This window comes from Haliotis cracherodii, unplaced genomic scaffold, assembly GCF_022045235.1.
Source record: "Haliotis cracherodii isolate W230 unplaced genomic scaffold, xgHalCrac1.p SCAF_12, whole genome shotgun sequence".
Taxonomy (NCBI): Eukaryota; Metazoa; Mollusca; class Gastropoda; order Lepetellida; family Haliotidae; genus Haliotis; species Haliotis cracherodii.
The window spans coordinates 38,172,723-38,195,123 of NW_027266267.1; the positions used below are offsets into that span (position 1 = coordinate 38,172,723).

Below are 22,401 nucleotides of genomic sequence, written 5' to 3' on the forward strand. Positions count from 1 at the left end.
ACATTATTCCGTTAAAATGCCCGCATCCACCATCAGTACATTATTCCTCTGAAATGCCCACAACCACCATGTGTACATTATTCCTCTGACATGCCCGCATCCACTATGTGTGCAATATTCCTCTGACATGCCCACATCCACCATGTGTACATTATTCCGTTAAAATGCCCACATCCACCATGTGTACATTATTCCGTTAAAAAGCCCACGTCCACCATGAGTACATTATTCCTCTGAAATGCCCCGAACACCATGTGTACATTATTCCGTTAAAATGCCCACATCCACTATCAGTACATTATTCCTCTGAAATGCCCACACCCACCATGTGTACATTATTCCTCTGACATGCCCACATCCACTATATGTGCATTATTCCTCTGAAATGCCGACATCCACTATGTGTGCATTATTCCTCTAAAATGCCGACATCCACCATGTGTACATTATTCCGTTAAAATGCCAACGTCCACCATGAGTACATTATTCCTCTGGAATGCCCACATCCAAAATGAGCACATTATTCCGTTAAAAAGGCTCACATCCACCATGAGCACAGTATTCTGTTAAAATGCCCACATCCACCATGAGTACATTATTCCGCTGACATGCCCACATCCACTGTGTGTGCATTATTCCACTGAAATGCCCACATCCACCATGTGTGCATTATTCCGTTAAAAAGCCCACATCCACCATGAGTACATTATTCCTCTGAAATGCCCACATCCACTATGTCTAGATTATTCCGTTAAAATGCCCACATCCACCATGTGTACATTATTCCGTTAAAAAGCCCACGTCCACCATGAGTACATTATTCCTCTGAAATGGCCCGAACACCATGTGTACATTATTCCGTTAAAATGCTCACATCCACCATCAGTACATTATTCCTCTGAAATGCCCACACCTACCATGTGTACATTATTCCGTTAAAAAGCCCACGTCCACCATGAGTACATTATTCCTCTGAAATGCACCGAACACCATGTGTACATTATTCCGTTAAAATGCTCACATCCACCATCAGTACATTATTCCTCTGAAATGCCCACACCCACCATGTGTACATTATTCCTCTGAAATGCCCGCATCCACTATGTGTGCATTATTCCTCTGACATGCCCACATCCACCATGTGTACATTATTCCGTTAAAAAGCCCGCGTCCACCATGTGAACATTATTCCGTTAAAAAGCCCACGTCTACCATGAGTACATTATTCCTCTGAAATGCCCCGAACACCATGTGTACATTATTCCGTTAAAATGCCCACATCCGCTATATCTAGATTATTCTGTTAAAATGCCCACATCCACCATGTGTACATTATTCCGTTAAAAAGCCCACGTCCACCATGAGTACATTATTCCTCTGAAATGCCCCGAACACCATGTGTACATTATTCCGTTAAAATGCCCACATCCACTATCAGTACATTATTCCTCTGAAATGCCCACACCCACCATGTGTACATTATTCCTCTGACATGGCCACATCCACTATATGTGCATTATTCCTCTGAAATGCCCACATCCACTATGTGTGCATTATTCCTCTAAAATGCCGACATACACCATGTGTACATTATTCCGTTAAAATGCCAACGTCCACCATGAGTACATTATTCCATTAAAATGCCCACATCCAATATCAGCACATTAATCATCTGAAATGCCCACATCTACCATGTGTACATTATTCCGTTAAAATGCCTCCATCCACCATGTGTACATTATTCTGTTAAAATGCCCACATCCACCATGTGTACATTATTCCGTTAAAAAGCCCACATCTACCATGAGCACATTATTCGGTTAAAATGCCCACATCCACCATGATTACATTATTCCGTTAAAATGCCCACATCCACCATGAGTACATTATTCCTCTGAAATGCCCACATCCACCATGAGTACATTATTCCGTGCAAATGCCCACATCCACCATGAGTACATTATTCCGTTAAAATGCCCACATCCACCATGAGTACATTATTCTGTTAAAATGCCCACATCCACCATGACTATATTATTCCGTTAAAATGCCCACATCCACCGTGAGTACATTATTCTGTTAAAATGCCCACATTCATCATGTGTACATTATTCTCTTAAAAAGACCACATTCACCATGGGTATATTATTCCTCTGAAATCCCCACATCCACCATGTGTACATTATTCCTCTGAAATGCCCATATCCATTATGTGTACATTATTCCGTTAAAATGCCCACATCCACCATGTGTACATTATTCCTCTGAAATGCCCATATCCATTCTGTGTACATTATTCCTCTGAAATGCCCATATCCATCATGTGTACATTATTCCGTTAAAATGGCCACATCCACCATGAATACATTATTCCGTTAAAATGCCAACATCCACCATGCATATGAGTACAGTATTCTTTTAAAATGCCCACATTCACCATGTGTACATTATTCCATTAAAATGCCCACATCCACCCTGTGAACATTATTCCTCTGAAATTCCCACATCCACCATCAGTACTTTATTCAGTTAAAATGCCCACATCCACTGTGTGTACATTATTCCGTTAAAATGCCCACATCCACTGTGCGTACATTATTCCGTTAAAATGCCCACATCCACCATGCATATGATTAGAGTATTCTGTTAAAATGCCCACATTGACCATGAGCACATTATTCCGTTAAAATGCCAACGTCCACCCTGTGTACATTATTCCTCTGAAATGCCCGCATCCATCAAGAGCACATTATTCTGTTAAAATGCCCACATCCACTGTGTGTACATTATTCCGTTAAAATGCCCACATCCACCATGCATATGAGTACAGTATTCGGTTAGAATGCCCACATCCACCACTTGTACATTATTCCGTTAAAATGCCCGCATCCACCATGAGTACATTATTCCTCTGAAATGCCCGCATCCACCATCAGCACATTATTCCGTTAAAATGCACACATCCACCATGAGTACGTTATTCCTTTAAAATGCCCAAATCCACCATGAGTACATTATTCCTCTGAAATGCCCACATCCACCATGTGTACATTATTCCGTTAAAATGCCCACATCCACCATGTGTACATTATTCCGTTAAAATGCCCACATCCACCATGAGTACATTATTCCGTTAAAAAGCCCACATCCACCATGTGTACATTATTCCATTAAAATGCCCACATCCACCATGAGTACATTATTCCGTTAAAATGCCCATATCCATTATGTGTACACTATTCCGTTAAAATGCCGACATCCACCATGAGTACATTATTCCTCTGAAATCCCAAATCCACAATGTGTACATTATTCCGAGAAAATGCCCGCATCCACCATGTGTACATTATTCCGTTAATATGCCCACATCCACCATGAGTACAGTATTCTGTTAAAATGCCCACATCCACCATAACTATATTATTCCGTTAAAATGCCAACATCCACCATGAGTACAGTATTCTGTTAAAATGCCCACATCCACCATGTGTACATTATTCTTTTAAAATACCCACATCCACCATGAGTACATTATTTCTCTGAAATGCCCACATCCACCATGAGTACATTATTCCTCTGAAATACCCACATCCACTATGTGTACATTATTCCGTTAAAATGCCGACATCCACCATGTGTACATTACTCCGGCCCACATCCACCATGAGTACATTATTCCTCTGAAATGCCCACATCCACCATGAGTACATTATTCCTCTGAAATACCCACATCCACCATGTGTACATTATTCTTTTAAAATACCCACATCCACCATGAGTACATTATTTCTCTGAAATGCCCACATCCACCATGAGAACATTATTTCTCTGAAATACCCACATCCACCATGAGTACATTATTCCGTTAAAATGCCCGCATCCACCATGTGTACATTATTCCGTTAAAATGCCCGCATCCACCATCAGTACATTATTCCTCTGAAATGCCCACACCCACCATGTGTACATTATTCCTCTGACATGCCCGCATCCACTATGTGTGCAATATTCCTCTGACATGCCCACATCCACCATGTGTACATTATTCCGTTAAAAAGCCGCGTCCACCATGTGAACATTATTCCGTTAAAAAGCCCACGTCTACCATGAGTACATTATTCCTCTGAAATGCCCCGAACACCATGTGTACATTATTCCGTTAAAATGCCCACATCCGCTATGTCTAGATTATTCCGTTAAAATGCCCTCATCCACCATGTGTACATTATTCCGTTAAAAAGCCCACGTCCACCATGAGTACATTATTCCTCTGAAATGCCCCGAACACCATGTGTACATTATTCCGTTAAAATGCCCACATCCACTATCAGTACATTATTCCTCTGAAATGCCCACACCCACCATGTGTACATTATTCCTCTGACATGCCCACATCCACTATATGTGCATTATTCCTCTGAAATGCCCACATCCACTATGTGTGCATTATTCCTCTAAAATGCCGACATCCACCATGTGTACATTATTCCGTTAAAATGCCAACGTCCACCATGAGTACATTATTCCTCTGGAATGCCCACATCCAAAATGAGCACATTATTCCGTTAAAAAGGCTCACATCCACCATGAGCACAGTATTCTGTTAAAATGCCCACATCCACCATGAGTACATTATTCCTCTGACATGCCCACATCCACTGTGTGTGCATTATTCCACTGAAATGCCCACATCCACCATGTGTGCATTATTCCGTTAAAAAGCCCACATCCACCATGAGTACATTATTCCTCTGAAATGCCCACATCCACTATGTCTAGATTATTCCGTTAAAATGCCCACATCCACCATGTGTACATTATTCCGTTAAAAAGCCCACGTCCACCATGAGTACATTATTCCTCTGAAATGGCCCGAACACCATGTGTACATTATTCCGTTAAAATGCTCACATCCACCATCAGTACATTATTCCTCTGAAATGCCCACACCTACCATGTGTACATTATTCCGTTAAAAAGCCCACGTCCACCATGAGTACATTATTCCTCTGAAATGCACCGAACACCATGTGTACATTATTCCGTTAAAATGCTCACATCCACCATCAGTACATTATTCCTCTGAAATGCCCACACCCACCATGTGTACATTATTCCTCTGAAATGCCCGCATCCACTATGTGTGCATTATTCCTCTGACATGCCCACATCCACCATGTGTACATTATTCCGTTAAAAAGCCCGCGTCCACCATGTGAACATTATTCCGTTAAAAAGCCCACGTCTACCATGAGTACATTATTCCTCTGAAATGCCCCGAACACCATGTGTACATTATTCCGTTAAAATGCCCACATCCGCTATATCTAGATTATTCTGTTAAAATGCCCACATCCACCATGTGTACATTATTCCGTTAAAAAGCCCACGTCCACCATGAGTACATTATTCCTCTGAAATGCCCCGAACACCATGTGTACATTATTCCGTTAAAATGCCCACATCCACTATCAGTACATTATTCCTCTGAAATGCCCACACCCACCATGTGTACATTATTCCTCTGACATGGCCACATCCACTATATGTGCATTATTCCTCTGAAATGCCCACATCCACTATGTGTGCATTATTCCTCTAAAATGCCGACATACACCATGTGTACATTATTCCGTTAAAATGCCAACGTCCACCATGAGTACATTATTCCATTAAAATGCCCACATCCAATATCAGCACATTAATCATCTGAAATGCCCACATCTACCATGTGTACATTATTCCGTTAAAATGCCTCCATCCACCATGTGTACATTATTCTGTTAAAATGCCCACATCCACCATGTGTACATTATTCCGTTAAAAAGCCCACATCTACCATGAGCACATTATTCGGTTAAAATGCCCACATCCACCATGATTACATTATTCCGTTAAAATGCCCACATCCACCATGAGTACATTATTCCTCTGAAATGCCCACATCCACCATGAGTACATTATTCCGTGCAAATGCCCACATCCACCATGAGTACATTATTCCGTTAAAATGCCCACATCCACCATGAGTACATTATTCTGTTAAAATGCCCACATCCACCATGACTATATTATTCCGTTAAAATGCCCACATCCACCGTGAGTACATTATTCTGTTAAAATGCCCACATTCATCATGTGTACATTATTCTCTTAAAAAGACCACATTCACCATGGGTATATTATTCCTCTGAAATCCCCACATCCACCATGTGTACATTATTCCTCTGAAATGCCCATATCCATTATGTGTACATTATTCCGTTAAAATGCCCACATCCACCATGTGTACATTATTCCTCTGAAATGCCCATATCCATTCTGTGTACATTATTCCTCTGAAATGCCCATATCCATCATGTGTACATTATTCCGTTAAAATGGCCACATCCACCATGAATACATTATTCCGTTAAAATGCCAACATCCACCATGCATATGAGTACAGTATTCTTTTAAAATGCCCACATTCACCATGTGTACATTATTCCATTAAAATGCCCACATCCACCCTGTGAACATTATTCCTCTGAAATTCCCACATCCACCATCAGTACTTTATTCAGTTAAAATGCCCACATCCACTGTGTGTACATTATTCCGTTAAAATGCCCACATCCACTGTGCGTACATTATTCCGTTAAAATGCCCACATCCACCATGCATATGATTAGAGTATTCTGTTAAAATGCCCACATTGACCATGAGCACATTATTCCGTTAAAATGCTAACGTCCACCCTGTGTACATTATTCCTCTGAAATGCCCGCATCCATCAAGAGCACATTATTCTGTTAAAATGCCCACATCCACTGTGTGTACATTATTCCGTTAAAATGCCCACATCCACCATGCATATGAGTACAGTATTCGGTTAGAATGCCCACATCCACCACTTGTACATTATTCCGTTAAAATGCCCGCATCCACCATGAGTACATTATTCCTCTGAAATGCCCGCATCCACCATCAGCACATTATTCCGTTAAAATGCACACATCCACCATGAGTACGTTATTCCTTTAAAATGCCCAAATCCACCATGAGTACATTATTCCTCTGAAATGCCCACATCCACCATGTGTACATTATTCCGTTAAAATGCCCACATCCACCATGTGTACATTATTCCGTTAAAATGCCCACATCCACCATGAGTACATTATTCCGTTAAAAAGCCCACATCCACCATGTGTACATTATTCCATTAAAATGCCCACATCCACCATGAGTACATTATTCCGTTAAAATGCCCATATCCATTATGTGTACACTATTCCGTTAAAATGCCGACATCCACCATGAGTACATTATTCCTCTGAAATCCCAAATCCACAATGTGTACATTATTCCGTTAATATGCCCACATCCACCATGAGTACAGTATTCTGTTAAAATGCCCACATCCACCATAACTATATTATTCCGTTAAAATGCCAACATCCACCATGAGTACAGTATTCTGTTAAAATGCCCACATCCACCATGTGTACATTATTCTTTTAAAATACCCACATCCACCATGAGTACATTATTTCTCTGAAATGCCCACATCCACCATGAGTACATTATTCCTCTGAAATACCCACATCCACTATGTGTACATTATTCCGTTAAAATGCCGACATCCACCATGTGTACATTACTCCGGCCCACATCCACCATGAGTACATTATTCCTCTGAAATGCCCACATCCACCATGAGTACATTATTCCTCTGAAATACCCACATCCACCATGTGTACATTATTCTTTTAAAATACCCACATCCACCATGAGTACATTATTTCTCTGAAATGCCCACATCCACCATGAGAACATTATTTCTCTGAAATACCCACATCCACCATGAGTACATTATTCCGTTAAAATGCCCGCATCCACCATGTGTACATTATTCCGTTAAAATGCCCGCATCCACCATCAGTACATTATTCCTCTGAAATGCCCACACCCACCATGTGTACATTATTCCTCTGACATGCCCGCATCCACTATGTGTGCAATATTCCTCTGACATGCCCACATCCACCATGTGTACATTATTCCGTTAAAAAGCCGCGTCCACCATGTGAACATTATTCCGTTAAAAAGCCCACGTCTACCATGAGTACATTATTCCTCTGAAATGCCCCGAACACCATGTGTACATTATTCCGTTAAAATGCCCACATCCGCTATGTCTAGATTATTCCGTTAAAATGCCCTCATCCACCATGTGTACATTATTCCGTTAAAAAGCCCACGTCCACCATGAGTACATTATTCCTCTGAAATGCCCCGAACACCATGTGTACATTATTCCGTTAAAATGCCCACATCCACTATCAGTACATTATTCCTCTGAAATGCCCACACCCACCATGTGTACATTATTCCTCTGACATGCCCACATCCACTATATGTGCATTATTCCTCTGAAATGCCCACATCCACTATGTGTGCATTATTCCTCTAAAATGCCGACATCCACCATGTGTACATTATTCCGTTAAAATGCCAACGTCCACCATGAGTACATTATTCCTCTGGAATGCCCACATCCAAAATGAGCACATTATTCCGTTAAAAAGGCTCACATCCACCATGAGCACAGTATTCTGTTAAAATGCCCACATCCACCATGAGTACATTATTCCTCTGACATGCCCACATCCACTGTGTGTGCATTATTCCACTGAAATGCCCACATCCACCATGTGTGCATTATTCCGTTAAAAAGCCCACATCCACCATGAGTACATTATTCCTCTGAAATGCCCACATCCACTATGTCTAGATTATTCCGTTAAAATGCCCACATCCACCATGTGTACATTATTCCGTTAAAAAGCCCACGTCCACCATGAGTACATTATTCCTCTGAAATGGCCCGAACACCATGTGTACATTATTCCGTTAAAATGCTCACATCCACCATCAGTACATTATTCCTCTGAAATGCCCACACCTACCATGTGTACATTATTCCGTTAAAAAGCCCACGTCCACCATGAGTACATTATTCCTCTGAAATGCACCGAACACCATGTGTACATTATTCCGTTAAAATGCTCACATCCACCATCAGTACATTATTCCTCTGAAATGCCCACACCCACCATGTGTACATTATTCCTCTGAAATGCCCGCATCCACTATGTGTGCATTATTCCTCTGACATGCCCACATCCACCATGTGTACATTATTCCGTTAAAAAGCCCGCGTCCACCATGTGAACATTATTCCGTTAAAAAGCCCACGTCTACCATGAGTACATTATTCCTCTGAAATGCCCCGAACACCATGTGTACATTATTCCGTTAAAATGCCCACATCCGCTATATCTAGATTATTCTGTTAAAATGCCCACATCCACCATGTGTACATTATTCCGTTAAAAAGCCCACGTCCACCATGAGTACATTATTCCTCTGAAATGCCCCGAACACCATGTGTACATTATTCCGTTAAAATGCCCACATCCACTATCAGTACATTATTCCTCTGAAATGCCCACACCCACCATGTGTACATTATTCCTCTGACATGGCCACATCCACTATATGTGCATTATTCCTCTGAAATGCCCACATCCACTATGTGTGCATTATTCCTCTAAAATGCCGACATACACCATGTGTACATTATTCCGTTAAAATGCCAACGTCCACCATGAGTACATTATTCCATTAAAATGCCCACATCCAATATCAGCACATTAATCATCTGAAATGCCCACATCTACCATGTGTACATTATTCCGTTAAAATGCCTCCATCCACCATGTGTACATTATTCTGTTAAAATGCCCACATCCACCATGTGTACATTATTCCGTTAAAAAGCCCACATCTACCATGAGCACATTATTCGGTTAAAATGCCCACATCCACCATGATTACATTATTCCGTTAAAATGCCCACATCCACCATGAGTACATTATTCCTCTGAAATGCCCACATCCACCATGAGTACATTATTCCGTGCAAATGCCCACATCCACCATGAGTACATTATTCCGTTAAAATGCCCACATCCACCATGAGTACATTATTCTGTTAAAATGCCCACATCCACCATGACTATATTATTCCGTTAAAATGCCCACATCCACCGTGAGTACATTATTCTGTTAAAATGCCCACATTCATCATGTGTACATTATTCTCTTAAAAAGACCACATTCACCATGGGTATATTATTCCTCTGAAATCCCCACATCCACCATGTGTACATTATTCCTCTGAAATGCCCATATCCATTATGTGTACATTATTCCGTTAAAATGCCCACATCCACCATGTGTACATTATTCCTCTGAAATGCCCATATCCATTCTGTGTACATTATTCCTCTGAAATGCCCATATCCATCATGTGTACATTATTCCGTTAAAATGGCCACATCCACCATGAATACATTATTCCGTTAAAATGCCAACATCCACCATGCATATGAGTACAGTATTCTTTTAAAATGCCCACATTCACCATGTGTACATTATTCCATTAAAATGCCCACATCCACCCTGTGAACATTATTCCTCTGAAATTCCCACATCCACCATCAGTACTTTATTCAGTTAAAATGCCCACATCCACTGTGTGTACATTATTCCGTTAAAATGCCCACATCCACTGTGCGTACATTATTCCGTTAAAATGCCCACATCCACCATGCATATGATTAGAGTATTCTGTTAAAATGCCCACATTGACCATGAGCACATTATTCCGTTAAAATGCTAACGTCCACCCTGTGTACATTATTCCTCTGAAATGCCCGCATCCATCAAGAGCACATTATTCTGTTAAAATGCCCACATCCACTGTGTGTACATTATTCCGTTAAAATGCCCACATCCACCATGCATATGAGTACAGTATTCGGTTAGAATGCCCACATCCACCACTTGTACATTATTCCGTTAAAATGCCCGCATCCACCATGAGTACATTATTCCTCTGAAATGCCCGCATCCACCATCAGCACATTATTCCGTTAAAATGCACACATCCACCATGAGTACGTTATTCCTTTAAAATGCCCAAATCCACCATGAGTACATTATTCCTCTGAAATGCCCACATCCACCATGTGTACATTATTCCGTTAAAATGCCCACATCCACCATGTGTACATTATTCCGTTAAAATGCCCACATCCACCATGAGTACATTATTCCGTTAAAAAGCCCACATCCACCATGTGTACATTATTCCATTAAAATGCCCACATCCACCATGAGTACATTATTCCGTTAAAATGCCCATATCCATTATGTGTACACTATTCCGTTAAAATGCCGACATCCACCATGAGTACATTATTCCTCTGAAATCCCAAATCCACAATGTGTACATTATTCCGAGAAAATGCCCGCATCCACCATGTGTACATTATTCCGTTAATATGCCCACATCCACCATGAGTACAGTATTCTGTTAAAATGCCCACATCCACCATAACTATATTATTCCGTTAAAATGCCAACATCCACCATGAGTACAGTATTCTGTTAAAATGCCCACATCCACCATGTGTACATTATTCTTTTAAAATACCCACATCCACCATGAGTACATTATTTCTCTGAAATGCCCACATCCACCATGAGTACATTATTCCTCTGAAATACCCACATCCACTATGTGTACATTATTCCGTTAAAATGCCGACATCCACCATGTGTACATTACTCCGGCCCACATCCACCATGAGTACATTATTCCTCTGAAATGCCCACATCCACCATGAGTACATTATTCCTCTGAAATACCCACATCCACCATGTGTACATTATTCTTTTAAAATACCCACATCCACCATGAGTACATTATTTCTCTGAAATGCCCACATCCACCATGAGAACATTATTTCTCTGAAATACCCACATCCACCATGAGTACATTATTCCGTTAAAATGCCCGCATCCACCATGTGTACATTATTCCGTTAAAATGCCCGCATCCACCATGTGTACATTATTCCGTTAAAATGCCAACATCCACCATGAGTACATTATTCCATTAAAAAGCCGACATCCACCATGAGCACATTATTCTGTTAAAATGCCCACATCCACCATGAGTACATTATTCCGTTAAAAAGCCCACATCCACCATGAGCACATTATTCTGTTAAAATGCCCACATCCACCATGAGTACATTATTCCGTTAAAATGCCCATATCCATTATGTGTACACTATTCCGTTAAAATGCCGACATCCACCATGAGTACATTATTCCTCTGAAATCCCAAATCCACCATGTGTATATTATTCCAAGAAAATGCCCACATCCACCATGTGTACATTATTCCGTTAATATGCCCACATCCACCATAACTATATTATTCCGTTAAAATGCCAACATCCACCATGAGTACAGTATTCTGTTAAAATGCCCACATCCACCATGTGTACATTATTCTTTTAAAATACCCACATCCACCATGAGTACATTATTTCTCTGAAATGCCCACATCCACCATGAGTACATTATTCCTCTGAAATGCCCACATCCACCATGTGTACATTATTCTTTTAAAATACCCACATCCACCATGAGTACATTATTTCTCTGAAATGCCCACATCCACCATGTGTACATTATTCCGTTAAAAAGCCGACATCCACCATGAGCAAATTATTCTGTTAAAATGCCCACATCCACCATGAGTACATTATTCCGTTAAAAAGCCCACATCCACCATGAGCACATTATTCTGTTAAAATGCCCACGTCCACCTTGGGTACATTATTCCGTTAAAATGCCCATATCCATTATGTGTACATTATTCCGTTAAAATGACGACATCCACCATGAGTACATTATTCCTATGAAATGCCCACATCAACCATGTGTACATTATTTTGTTAAAATGCCCACATCCACCATGTGTACATTATTCCGTTAAAATGCCCACATCCACAATGAGTACATTATTCCTTTGAAATGCCCACGTCTACCGTGAGTACATTATTTCGTTAAAAAGCCCACATCCACTATGTGTACATTATTCCTCTGAAATGCCCATATCCACCATGTGAACATTATTCAGTTAAAATGCCTACATCCACCATACATATGAGTACAGTATTCAGTTAAAATGCCCACATCCACCATGTGTACATTATTCTGTTAAAATGCCCACATCCACCATGAGTACAGTATTCTGATAAAATGCCCATATCCACCATGAGTACATTATTCCGTTAAAATGCCCACATCCACCATACATATGAGTGCAGTATTCTGTTAAAATGCCCACATCCGCCATGTGTACATTATTCCGTTAAAATGCCCACATCCACAATGAGTACATTATTCCTCTGAAATGCCCACGTCCAGCGTGAGTACATTATTTCGTTAAAAAGCCCACATCGACTATGTGTACATTATTCCTTTTGAAATGCCCACATCCACCATGTGAACATTATTCCTCTGAAGTGCCCACATCCACCATGAGCACATTATTCCTCTGAAATGCCCACATCCACCATGAGTACAGTATTCTGTTAAAATGCCCAAATCCACCATGTGTGCATTATTCCTCTGAAATGCCTACATCCACCACGTGTACATTATTCTGTTAAAATTGCCCACATCCACCATCAGTACATTATTCCTCTGAAATGCCTACATCCACCATGAGTACGTTATTCCGCTAAAAGTCCACATCCACAAAGAGTACATTATTCTGTTAAAATGCCCACATCCACCATGAGTACATTATTCCGTTAAAATGCCCACATCCACCATGCATATGAGTACAGTATTCTGTTAAAATGCCCACATTGACCATGTGTACATTATTCCGTTAAAATGCCCACATCCACTATGAGTACATCATTCTGCTAAAGGTCCACATCCACCATGAGTACAGTATTGTGTTAAATGCCCTCATCCACCATGGGTACAGTATTCCTCTGAAATGCCCACATCCACCATGAGTACATTATTCTGTTAAAATGCCCACATCCACCATGTGTACATTATTTCGTTAAAATGCCTACATCCACCATGCATATGAGTACAGTACTCTGTTTAAATGCCCACATTGACCATGTGTAAATTATTCCGTTACAATGCCCACATCCACCATGAGTACATTATTCCTCTTGAAATGCCCACATCCACCATGTGTACATTATTCTGTTAAAATTGCCCACATCCACCATGAGTACATTATTCCTCTGAAATGCCCACATCCACCATGAGTACATTATTCTTCTGAAATGCCCACATCCACCATGGGTACAGTAGTCCTCTGACATTCCCACATCCACCATGGGTACAGTATTCTGTTAAAATGCCCACATCCACCATGAGTACATTATTCTGTTAAAATGCCCGCAACCACCATGGGTACATTATTCCTCTGAAATGCCCACATCCACCATGTGTACATTATTTTGTTAAAATGCACACATCCACCATGAGTACATTATTCTGTTAAAATGCCCACATCCATTATGTGTACATTATTCCGTTAAAATGCCCACATCCACCATGTGTACATTATTCCGTTGAAATGCCCACATCCACTATGAGTACATTATTCCGCTAAAAGTCAACATCCACCATGAGTACAGTATTCTGTTAAATGCCCACATCCACCAAGGGTACAGTATTCCTCTGAAATGCCCACATCCACCATGAGTACAGTATTCTGTTAAAATGCACACATCCACCATGAGTACATTATTCTGTTAAAATGCCCACATCCACCATGAGTACATTATTCCGCTAAAAGTCCACATCCACAAAGAGTACATTATTCTGTTAAAATGCCCACATCCACCATGAGTACAGTATTCTGATAAAATGCCCACATCCACCATGAGTACATTATTCCGTTAAAATGCCCACATCCACCATACATATGAGTACAGTATTCTGTTAAAATGCCCACATCAACCATGTGTACATTATTCCGTTAAAATGCTCATATCCACAATGAGTACCTTATTCCTCTGAAATGCCCACGTCCAGCGTGAGTACATTATTTCGTTGAAAAGCCCACATCCACTATGTGTACATTATTCCTCTGAAATGCCCACATCCACCATGTGAACATTATTCCTCTGAAGTGCCCACATCCACCATGAGCACATTATTCCTCTGAAATGCCCACATCCACCAGGGGTACAGTATTCTGTTAAATTGCACACATCCACCATGTGTGCATTATTCCTCTGAAATGCCTACATCCACCATGAGTACAGTATTTTGTTAAAATGCCCACATCCACCATGTGTACATTATTCTGTTAAAATGCCCACTTCCACCATGAGTACAGTATGTTGTTAAAATGCCCACATCCACCATGAGTACATTATTCTGTTAAAATGCCCACTTCCACCATGAGTACATTATTCCTCTGAAATGCCAACATCCACCATGAGTACAGTATTCTGTTAAAATGCCCACATCCACCATGTGTACATCTTTCTGTTAAAATGCCCACTTCCACCATGCGTACATTATTCCTCTGAAATGCCCACATCCACCATGAGTACATTATTCCGTTAAAATGCCAACATCCACCATGAGTACAGTATTGTGTTAAAACGCCCACATCCACCATGTTTACATTATTTCTCTGAAATGCCCACATCCACCATGAGTACATTGTTCCTCTGAAATGCTCACATCCACCATGAGTACATTATTCTTTTAAAATGCCCACATCCACCATGAGTACATTTTTCTGTTAAAATGCCCACTTCCACCATGAGTACATTATACCTCTGAAATGCCCACATCCACCATGAGTACATTATTCTGTTAAAATGCCCACATCCACCATGAGTACATTATTCCGTTAAAATGCCCACATCGACCATGAGTACATTTTTCCGTTAAAATGCCTACATCCATCATGAGTACATTATTCCTTTAAAATGCCCACATCCACAATGAGTACATTATTCCGTTAAAATGCCCATATCCACAATGAGTACATTATTCCTTTAAAATGCCCACATCCACCATGAATGCATTATTCCGTTAAATTGCCCACATCCACCATCAGTACATATTTCCGTTAAAATGCCCATATCCACAATGAGTACATTATTCCTTTAAAATGCCCACATCCACCATGAGTGCATTATTCCGTTAAATTGCCCACATCCACCATCAGTACATATTTCCGTTAAAATGCCCACATCCACAATGAGTACATTATTTTGTTAAAATGCCCACATCCACAATGAGTACTTTATTCCGTTAAAATGCAAGTATTCACTATGTGTGCTAATATGCCAATATCCAATTTGTGATCATTATTTCGTTAAAATGCCATCATCCATTATGTATACGTTACTCCGTTAAAATGCCATCATCCATTATGTATACGTTACTCCGTTAAAATGCCCATTTGCACAATGGGTACATTTTTCCTCTGAATTGCCCATATCCACTGTCTTCCAGAAATAAGTGTGACGGCTGTGTATTTATCACGTGTATACCACGTTATTAGTAACATTCTCAATGAATATGTATCGTTATAAGTTTTGTTTTAGGTAATGATGCAGGTGCCTCAAACAATGTCGATATAGGAACAGAACAGACCACAATAATTGTTGCAGTTTCTTCTTCTCTGGTTCTCATCATGGTCGTTGTCGTCGTGGTCGTTTTCCTTATCTACAGAAAACAGGTAAATACGACTGATCCGGACTCACAAAATCAGCCTAGTGACCCCCGGCCTGTAGATGAAGAAGAGACTGACAGCAGGCTCTATGCAACTGTGATGGGGAGGTCACCTGGCCCCGCGAGGAAGAACGTCATAAAAGTCGTCGCCTCACAAGTACCATGTGACACAGCACCCAAGGCAAACACCATACATCGTGCCACGGCATCCCAAGGAAAACACATGCAACGTGACATGGCACCCCAAGCAAACACCATACCACGTGGCACGGGATCCCAGGAAAAAAACATGCCACGTGACAAAGCACCCTGAGCAAACTCAATACCACGTGACACGGCACCCCAAACAAACACCATACCACGGTATACTGCACTCTAAGGAAACACCATGCCATATAGCACGGCACGTCGCTAGAAAACACCTTAACACGTTATACTGCACTCCAAGCAAACAGCATACCATGTGGCACGGCACGTCGCTAAAAGCACCATACCACAGTATACTGACCTTTAAGCAAACATCATAACACGTGGCACAAAACGTCTCTTTAAACACCATACCACAGTCAACTGCACTCTAAGCAAACATCATACCACGTGGCACAACACGTCTCTATAAAACACCATACCACGGTGTATTGCACTCTGAGCAAACATCATACCACGTGGCACGACACGTCGATAAAAAACACCATACCACGGTCAACTGCATTCTAGGCAAACATCATACCACGTGGAACAACACGTCTCTATAACTCTCTCATATCACTGTGTACTGCACTCTGAGCAAACATCATACCACGTGGCATGACACGTCGGTAAAAGCACCATACCACGGTGTGCTGCACTCTGAGCAAACACCATACCACGTGGCACGACACGTCGCTATAAAACACCATATCACGGTGTACTGCACTCTGAGCAAACATCATACCACGTGGCATGACACGTCGGTAAAAGCACCATACCACGGTGTGCTGCACTCTGAGCAAACACCATACCACGTGGCACGACACGTCGCTATAAAACACCATATCACGGTGTACTGCACTCTGAGCAAACACCATACCACGTGGCATGACACGTCGGTAAAAGCACCATACCACGGTCAACTGCACTCTGAGCAAACGGCGCGCAAAACGAATGCCATACCACGTTATACGATGCTCTAACCAAACACCATACCACGTGATTAAAACACTCAACGCAAACGCCATACAGCGTGATACGACATTTGTGCAAAAAGAACGCAAAGTAGCTCCAGGTTTTAAACGCATAGGTCAGCACCTCACCAGGCAGGATACGATTGTTTTCTACAAATCTTTCATTCACTCAAATTGTAACTAACTGTTTGTTCAAAACGATTTTTAAAAAATCAGGAACGAATCCGTAGATTGTATGCATAATGATTGCATTAGTCCTCTCCCAAGCCCCGAAAGCTGACACTAACTGAATTCATTTTCACCGTCTGAAGGACATTGAACGGGAAGTTTACAGAATTTGCAATGCAATCTGACACGCGTAATGTGTTTAAAGCAGCCGACCTATTCCCTCAGACAGAACTTACAGCGGAAATTTCTCCGGGTTACAGCCTCTGAGCTCGGGCTGAATGTGTTTGCTTAGGAGTCTGCTGAATCATATCGAGATATTTGCAGGCTTCATTGGAACTGTTCAGGCATCATATGCAAGTACTCTCTGTGTAAATATGATAAATGATTACCCCCCGTGGTTTGTTTTTGTATTTCTTCTTTTAATTATATGTCACTGTAAATATTTTTTAACTTCCTATGTACATTTTATTATGTGTTTTGTTTTATTTCAAGTCTTTGTGACCCACATAAGGAAGAGAATTTGTGGATGTCAACTTCTTTATCATGAAGAACACAACGTTGTGTTCCTGATAATAAGGAAGTTGACATTCACATTTCTCCTGCTTATGTTTTATATATAAATATGTCTTCCTCTTAGCATGTTTTGTCAGGATAATAGCTCTAAAGAGACAATGTAATATTGTTACGTATTATAACCAATGCTATATATAAACCTTATGTATTTTGTAGCGTATGTCATTTCCAAGCTTTTACCACCTTACTACATGTATGCCGATGGACGATGCATCCGCTACTATATATATTACAGCAATGGCGTGATCATATGTCAAAAACAAAATTATGTAATTGCAAATGTCACAACACAATTGGTGCTGCATGGATTGCTATAGAAAACCAATATATGTCGTGTGGGCATTCATACGCGATGTGCTGATAATATATTATTGTACCGTTTGTAATTGTTACTTCCAGAAACACCTGCATGAATCAGACCAGTGAGTTAAGCAGACAAGCACGACGTGAAGATATCACTGATCAACTTGTATGAAGCCACTTGTCTTTGGCGATGATAATTTTGGACTTGAATTACAGCATTTTTCAAACATAGTTCAACACAATAATGAGAGTGGGATATTTCTGTGCTCACAGACACTTCTTACAAGAAAATACCTGATCGTATTTTACGTACCCTACAGTGAATCGACATGCAAAACAGTATTTCAGTATTTCTCCAAGTAGCGTTTACAAAGTAATTGTAATTAATTTACACCTAAACCCCTTGAGAACTGGCAAAATGTTAAAACTTCGTGTTATGCATCATGAATTACAGATATGATTATAACGCACTTATCACATATTGGGATTTTTCCTCACTCTCAGAGCCACACCGTAATGATAAAATAGTGAATAGTTTGATGTTATTTTAAATATTCAGAATATCAAGAGCAAAGGTTGTTTCGCACATTCCACTGTATATTCAATGTTGTATTTTTGTAGGATTAACAGTAACAGCAGAAACAGTATGTCTATAACGGCAAAGAATAACAAGATTAATAAACGCTGCAGATATATCAGACAATGAAAGCAGTTGTCACCGCTGCGCGGGTAGCTTTAGACCACGCCACAAATAGGTTTGAATTTAGAAGACGATTACTGTGCGTGTGATATCAGCACTTTCACTTGTCCATTTATATATTTTGCTCGAAAACTGTGAATTTGTCTCTCTCTGAAATAGACTAAATATACCTAGTACATTTGATATTGGAAACACAATTGAAAACAATTGGCATAGAACAGGTTATTTTTACAAGATAATAACGGAGAAGACTTTAAAATATATATCTAGATTTCATTTTAGATACCAGAACAAAATAAATACGCTTTTTTGACTGAATAAAACTATTTTCACACACAAATGTTTGTTTTTCATGTTCTGTCAGATGACTTTTGGGGATGGGGATTGGGGCAGTGGGCAGGGTATATAACACATTTCTTGTCATTGAAATATTCTGGTTGGTGTAGCCCAGTAGATAACATATGACCTCGTCATGCCGATGTCCCGGGTGGTACAGCCCAGTAGATAACATATGACCTCGTCATGCCGATGTCCCGGGTGGTACAGCCCAGTAGATAACATATGACCTCGTCATGCCGATGTCCCGGGTGGTACAGCCCAGTAGATAACATATGACCTCGTCATGCCGATGTCCCGGGTGGTACAGCCCAGTAGATAACATATGACCTCGTCATGCCGATGTCCCGGGTGGTACAGCCCAGTAGATAACATATGACCTCGTCATGCCGATGTCCCGGGTGGTACAGCCCAGTAGATAACATATGACCTCGTCATGCCGATGTCCCGGGTGGTACAGCCCAGTAGATAACATATGGCCTCGTCATGCCGATGTCCCGGGTGGTACAGCCCAGTAGATAACATATGACCTCGTCATGCCGATGTCCCGGGTGGTACAGCCCAGTAGATAACATATGGCCTCGTCATGCCGATGTCCCGGGTGGTACAGCCCAGTAGATAACATATGGCCTCGTCATGCCGATGGCCTGGTGGGGGAGACTAGTAGATAACATACCGGGCTCGTCATGACGATAACCCGGGTGGTGTAGCCAGGTATAGAATCTCATGGCCATATCATGCCAATGTCCCGATGGGGTAGCCCACTAGATAAAACATGGTCTCGTCTTGGCGATAGCCAGGGTGGTGTAGACCAGCATAGTATCTCATGGCCGTATCTCATGGCCTGGTGGGGGAGCCCACTAGATTACACATGGTCTCGTCATGCCGATGGCCTGGTGGGGTAAGCAATAAGAGATAACACATGACCGTGTCATGCCGATGGCCTGGTGGTGTAGCCTAGAAGGTAACACATTGCCGTGTCATGACGATGGCCTGGTTGTGTAGCCCAGTAGATAACACATAGGCTTGTCATGCCGATGGCCTGGTGGGGGAGCCCAGTAGATAATACATAGGCTTGTCATGCCGATGACCTGGTGGGGTAGCTCAGTAGGTAACACATGGCCTCATCATGCCGACGGCCTGGTAGTGTAGCCCAATAGATACATGACCTTGTCGTGTCGATGGCCTTCATAAGAAGTTGACATCCATAAATTCTCTTTCTTAGTTATATCGTGACAAGAACAGGGTATTGTATTGCATTACAACCAGAGAGGTATCACATATATTGGTAGATTTTCATGAGGGTCTACACAAAATCGTCTGGAAGCACATGATTTGGAAGTACGCTTATAGCATGGCATGTAAATCTTCCGGTCACATCTCACCTCCATTCTTCTTTTACTCTGAGTCAACACAAGCGTAACAACTGCATGTTATTTGTCGTCCGATGCTGTATGCTTGTATAGCTGCCAAATATCAAACACTCAATACGATTGGTTTTATATTATCACAACCAACGTCCAATAGAATGTATATCCATGAGTAGGCACAGGTGGATTCCTTCTCCTATATAACGAGATCATTGCAGATTGTATCGTAAAACAATAATTAAACCAATAAACAAACAAAATAATCATTAGATATATGCCTTGTTTGTTTGTTGTTAAACGCCGCACCCAGCAATATTCCAGCGATATGACGGCGGTCTGTAAGTAATTGAATCTGGACCAGACAATCCAGTGATGGACATCATGAGCATCGATCCACGCAATTGGGATACGATGACATGCATCAACCAATTCAGCGAGCCTGACCACCCGATCCCGTTAGTCGCCTCTTAAGACAAGCATTGTCGCCTGTTCTCTTCACTGGTCTCGAGATATGCGTCTTGTCATCTTTTGCTTCATTTGAAAGTAACCATTTGTGTCTCGTCACCATCTGCCCTTGTGGACAGTCGGTTAGTACACACACACTGATATTTGAAATACCACTTGAGTCTGTCGCCAATATCTTACTTACAAATTCAATTCACATAATTTATTACATGTGTTGTGTTGATCATATAGCATCAAAGCTGGACTAACAACTCATGCCGATATTTATGCGTTGGTTTGATGCCATGAAGTTTGTTAATAACTACTTGGGTGTCCGGCTTCTTTTACTTTAAATGTGTATAGCTTGTAATCGCTGTGTGGAAGGTTGAGCTGAGTGTTGCTCTTGATCCAGCAGCGATTGTTGTGTTATCAATGTTATTATTGTCCATTTTAAAAAAATGTTATTTGTTCCGGAAGCAGTTTTTATAAAAAAATGTACTTTTTCAGTATTCTCAAACATTTTGTTTTCATGAATTTGAAGTTTTACAGTGACATCTGACATGATGTGAGTGTCGATATTACACCATACGCTTATTAGCCTTGATGTTAACTCACCTGTTCCATCAAATTTCATTTTTCCATTTCACTGCTACTACCACCACCATGACAACAACTACTGTGACTACAAGTACACACATGA

General features: G+C 41.0%; 1 protein-coding gene across 2 annotated transcripts in view; it reads left to right on the forward strand.

Annotated features, from left to right (window-relative positions):
- The window catches only part of LOC139457862 (uncharacterized), a 31,903-nt gene extending 12,063 nt beyond the window's left edge, over window positions 1–19,840 (forward strand). The window contains exons 5-6 of one of the 2 annotated variants that reach the window (XM_071239212.1): window positions 16,518–16,651; window positions 18,948–19,840. In XM_071239212.1, the coding sequence (XP_071095313.1) occupies window positions 16,518–16,651; window positions 18,948–18,974 (161 nt within the window). In that variant the 3' untranslated portion in view covers window positions 18,975–19,840. Of the gene's footprint in view, window positions 1–16,517; window positions 17,196–18,947 lie in introns of those variants that run through there. The other variant, XM_071239211.1, reaches the window with a different exon arrangement.
- Window positions 19,841–22,401: the final 2,561 nt, after the last annotated feature.